The following is a 3888-nucleotide window of genomic DNA, read 5'->3' on the forward strand; positions in this document are numbered from 1 at the left end:
GGCGCCGACAGGCTCCGGGGGTGGGGGTCGAACACGGAATACTGCTGCTCCCCCAGCTCACCGCCTCGCATACTCAAGGGCATGTCACCCTGAGCCAGGATGAGGCGCGGGGCGGACAGCCACAGAGACCACGAGGGAGGCAAGGGCAGGGTGAGGGGACCACGGGGGAGCCCTAGCGGGCAGGGCCGAGGCCGGAGGCCCTACGTCAGGCCGGCCGGGTCTGGGGCCTAGGCCTGTCCATTCCCCCCGCGCCCCCACCTCGGCTCTCAGCGCGCCTGGCCCGCTCGCTCCCGGGGGCCGGCCTTCCAGCGGCGGGGCTGCGAGGGCGGCGGAGGCGCCGGGGCGGCCCGCAGGCTGCATGTCCTCAGCTCGCGGGCCAGGCTGAGCACCTCCGGCCGCTCGCGCGGCCCCGCGTCCTCGTCCTGGTCCTCGTCCTCCTCCTGGATGCTGCTGAGGCGCGGCGCCCCGCGGCCGCGCTCGGCGGCGGGGGGCGGCCGGTAGGCGCACTTGGCGTTGAGGAGCCGGCGCAGCGGGGCGCGGGGCAGCGAGGCGGCGGGGGCGCCCCCTGCGCGGAGATGCTGCTGGCGCACGTGGCGCGCGTCGCTCTGGCGCTGCAGGCGCTTGAAGTCGCTGAAGGCCGCCAGCGCGGTCTGGCGGAGCAGGCGGGCCAGGGCGCGCGCCTTGTGCGCCCGCGCCAGCAGCACGGCGTGGCAGCGCAGCACCACGGCCTTGTGGCGCGCCTGGTGGCGGTAGACCCAGGCGAAGACGCGCGGGTGGCGCGCGTCCGCCGCGCAGTAGGTGATGCGCGGCAGCAGGTAGGCGTGCGCCGGCCGGCGGCCCCCGGGGCCCCCTGAGCTGCTGCGCTCGCACGGCTGCATGCGGAGGCCGTGCGGCCCCAGCGTCAGCTTCATCTTGGTGCCCCCGCCCGGCCCGCAGCGCGCCCAGATCTTGCCCACGGCGTCGTCGGTGCAGCCGTCGCCCTTGGCGTGCAGGGTGACGGCGTTGCCCAGGTACCACACGGTGTAGGTCGGGTCCTCTTTGTTGAGCTCCACTTTCTGGCGCCGGCTGCGGAACACGCGGCCCAGGCGCTCCAGCGGCCAGTCGGGCAGCAGGTCCGGGCAGGAGCGCAGGAAACTGGAGAGCAGCGACGTGTAGGCGAGCCCCGGGCTCAGGCTCTTGGCCTTGCGCTTGGCGTCGTCCTCCACCAGCACGAATTTGTTACGTCTCCAGGGCAGCATAGCGGCGGCGGCGGCGGCCCGAGGGGCTGGGGGCGCCGGGAGCTCGCGGGCGGCCGGCCCAGGGGCCGGGGGAGGGGAGCGCGCCCAGAAGCCCGCGGCCCAGGGCGTTCGAGAAGCTGGGCGGCGCCGGGGACAATCGGTGCCCGCAGATCCCCAGTGCCAGGCAGGGCTAGCTGGCTTCGCAGATGCCCGGTGCCCAGCCGGGCTGGCAGCCGAGATGCCCGGGCGACGGCCCCGAGCCTCCGGGAACAGCTTCCCCCGGGAGTCTCTCCAGCCGTCCGGGAAGCCAGGAGGGGCAGGGGCTGGGCGGGGTGGAGACGCGCCCCCTCCAGATCCGAATAGGGGGGCACCCCGCGGTCCCTGCCGCCCAAACTGCGGCGGCAGGGAGGTCGCCGGAGCCGGGGCTGGAGGCTGGCTGCTCGGAGGGGTAGACCGAGAGCCGCGACTGCGGTGGGGACTCCTCCAGGCGTCGCGGCTCCACCTCCCCCGGCTGCCTACATCACCGGGCGGGACCGCTAGCTCTCTCGTCCCCTCCTCTGTCTCCTCCCCCCGCGCCGGCTAGCGGGGCTCTTCGCCCGAGACCCAGCACAGGCGCGGTGGATCGGGTTTAATCATTATTGTCGGAGATCAAGGAGCAGGAAGCTCTTGAAATCGACCCAAGGGCTTTGCCAGTGCAAGTTTCTCAGGCCGCCCTGGTGGTCTCTCAGCCCCTCTGGGAGGGTTCGGTACCTCCCTCCGCTTTCTTGGATGCCCCCTGCCCCTCACCCTCAGCTCCTGCCTCCCTGAATCTCTGAGCGCGAGTTCGGGTGGGTTCCTCCCGGGGCCGGCCTGGCTCCCTTCGCCTATCTGCAGCAGAGCAGAAAGCCAGCCGAGGTGGCCGAGCAGTGCAGTGGAAAAGTACTGTCTCTCGGTGAAGCTTTCTCTCCCGGGTTCCTCCAAGGTCGTGGGCCAGCCCGGCGCGCCGGAGCTGGGAGACCAGTCCCCCCGCTGCAGCGGCTGGTGGTGGCCCTCGCCTGGACTAAGGCCGGAGGGTACGCTTTGCGGGTAGGGAACGTTCCAGAGCCGGCAGGGGTCTGTGGGGGAATTGCAGATTAAAAGCTCCTTTCGCCAAAGGGCAGCCTCCGGAGCCTCCCAGGATTAAACAGATTACACTGCGGTTTGTGACACCTCTCCTGCTCCCCACCACCTGGGCGGGGCGGCGGGGTGGGGGTGGGGGAACGGTGGGTGGGTGGGCGTTGCATTCATGACCTCTTTATCTTAGGATAGCCTAGCCTCAGCTAAGCGGTTTGCCCAAGGTCACAGGGCTGATAGGAGGTGGAACTAGAGTTCCACTCAGGCTTGAGTGACCCATGTGGGGGCCCTCACTCTTCTGTGAGTTCATCATATACTGGGTATGGATGGGGGATGTTCTATCCTGCCCTGAGACCCTCCAGTGGGGGCTCTTACTAAGGAGGGGGTTCTCCTGCACTGGGAAAGAGGCAGTGGTCCCTGGGCGTGGGGCCACATCTCCCCTCTTCCAGGATTTGTTAAACCACAACAAATTCCCTAGAACCCCAGGACTGCTCCAATGGGGGTCCAGGAGTCTCCCACAAAGCCCACCCCCAAGCCCTTTCTGTGGTTTTTAGAACAGGTCATTTGGGGAATCTTCCAGGCCAGGAATGAGCCCAGAGCTTTGGGCTAGGCCTGGTCACACCAGGTGACCTCCCAGAGTGGGGACATTGGGAAGATGATATGTCCCACAGCCTGGCAACATACATTCGGGGCCAGCCGGCTGGGCTCAGCATCCGTGGGGGGAATACAAGTGTACCCGCCATCCCCCACACAAGACTGGTTCACCAAATGCTCCTCACATACAGGATGTGCAAATAAAGAACAGGAAATTACTTGGAATTGCAGCATCTTAGCTTTGGAGGGGGCCTCAGAGATGGGCTGGTCTCCTGCAGCCTCGTTTTATTTTCAACTTGGAAATGTCTTTATTCTTTGTTGCTCATTATAAAAGTAATATGTGCTTGTGGTTAAAAAAAAAAATCACTGAAGAAGGACATGGGAGCCTCCTACTGTCCCCCTCTGTCCTTTCTCTGTGAGAGAACAGGCTCTGGGAGACAGGAGGAGCCACCCCGTGAACCTTGCTGCCTCTGGGGTCCTCTTCCCCACGAGCATCATGAGGCAGGTGGGAGCAGCTGGCAGCAGTCTCCACTTGTGCGGGGAGGCTGGTGACTCCACAGGCTTTGGGGAAGGCAGAGCCTCCTGGGGTGGCTGGAGTTCCCCTATCGTGACACGGGAAGCCCAGTTCAGTTTAGGTCTCTGCTAACCAACCATTGTTTTAACGTCGAGTGTATCCCAAGCATGGCCTGCCTCTGATCCAGTAGCTGAGTGTCCTGCCTCCCAGAGAAGGGACGGGGTGCTGCGGGCGAAAGTGTGCTGCGCTTGGGAGCTGAGTGTAGACGCCCTCACCTGGTCCTGTCCCTTCTCGTTGCTTCTGGAACAGCCTCATGTGGGGCGGGGGGGAGTCACCCGGGCTGGTGTGAGATCACAGAGGCAGTGCTCTGTTTCTGTGTTAAGTCCTTGGGCCACAAAGCAGCATTTGACATCGCTAGCCACTTTGTTACCTTGTGGACAACTCACCCTGGCCTCCATGGCTGGGATTCCT

The 3888-nt window shown here is 66.0% G+C and overlaps 1 protein-coding gene across 1 annotated transcript; it reads right to left on the reverse strand.

Annotated features, from left to right (window-relative positions):
* Positions 1–266: 266 nt before the first annotated feature.
* On the reverse strand, positions 267–1238 carry FAM43B (family with sequence similarity 43 member B). Its single transcript, XM_052636141.1, has one exon. It carries the CDS (start codon positions 1236–1238, stop codon positions 267–269), a length of 972 nt encoding a protein of 323 aa, XP_052492101.1.
* Between the last annotated feature and the right edge of the window lie 2650 nt (positions 1239–3888).

Source organism: Budorcas taxicolor, chromosome 2 (genome assembly GCF_023091745.1).
Source record: "Budorcas taxicolor isolate Tak-1 chromosome 2, Takin1.1, whole genome shotgun sequence".
NCBI classification, from domain to species: domain Eukaryota; kingdom Metazoa; phylum Chordata; class Mammalia; order Artiodactyla; family Bovidae; genus Budorcas; species Budorcas taxicolor.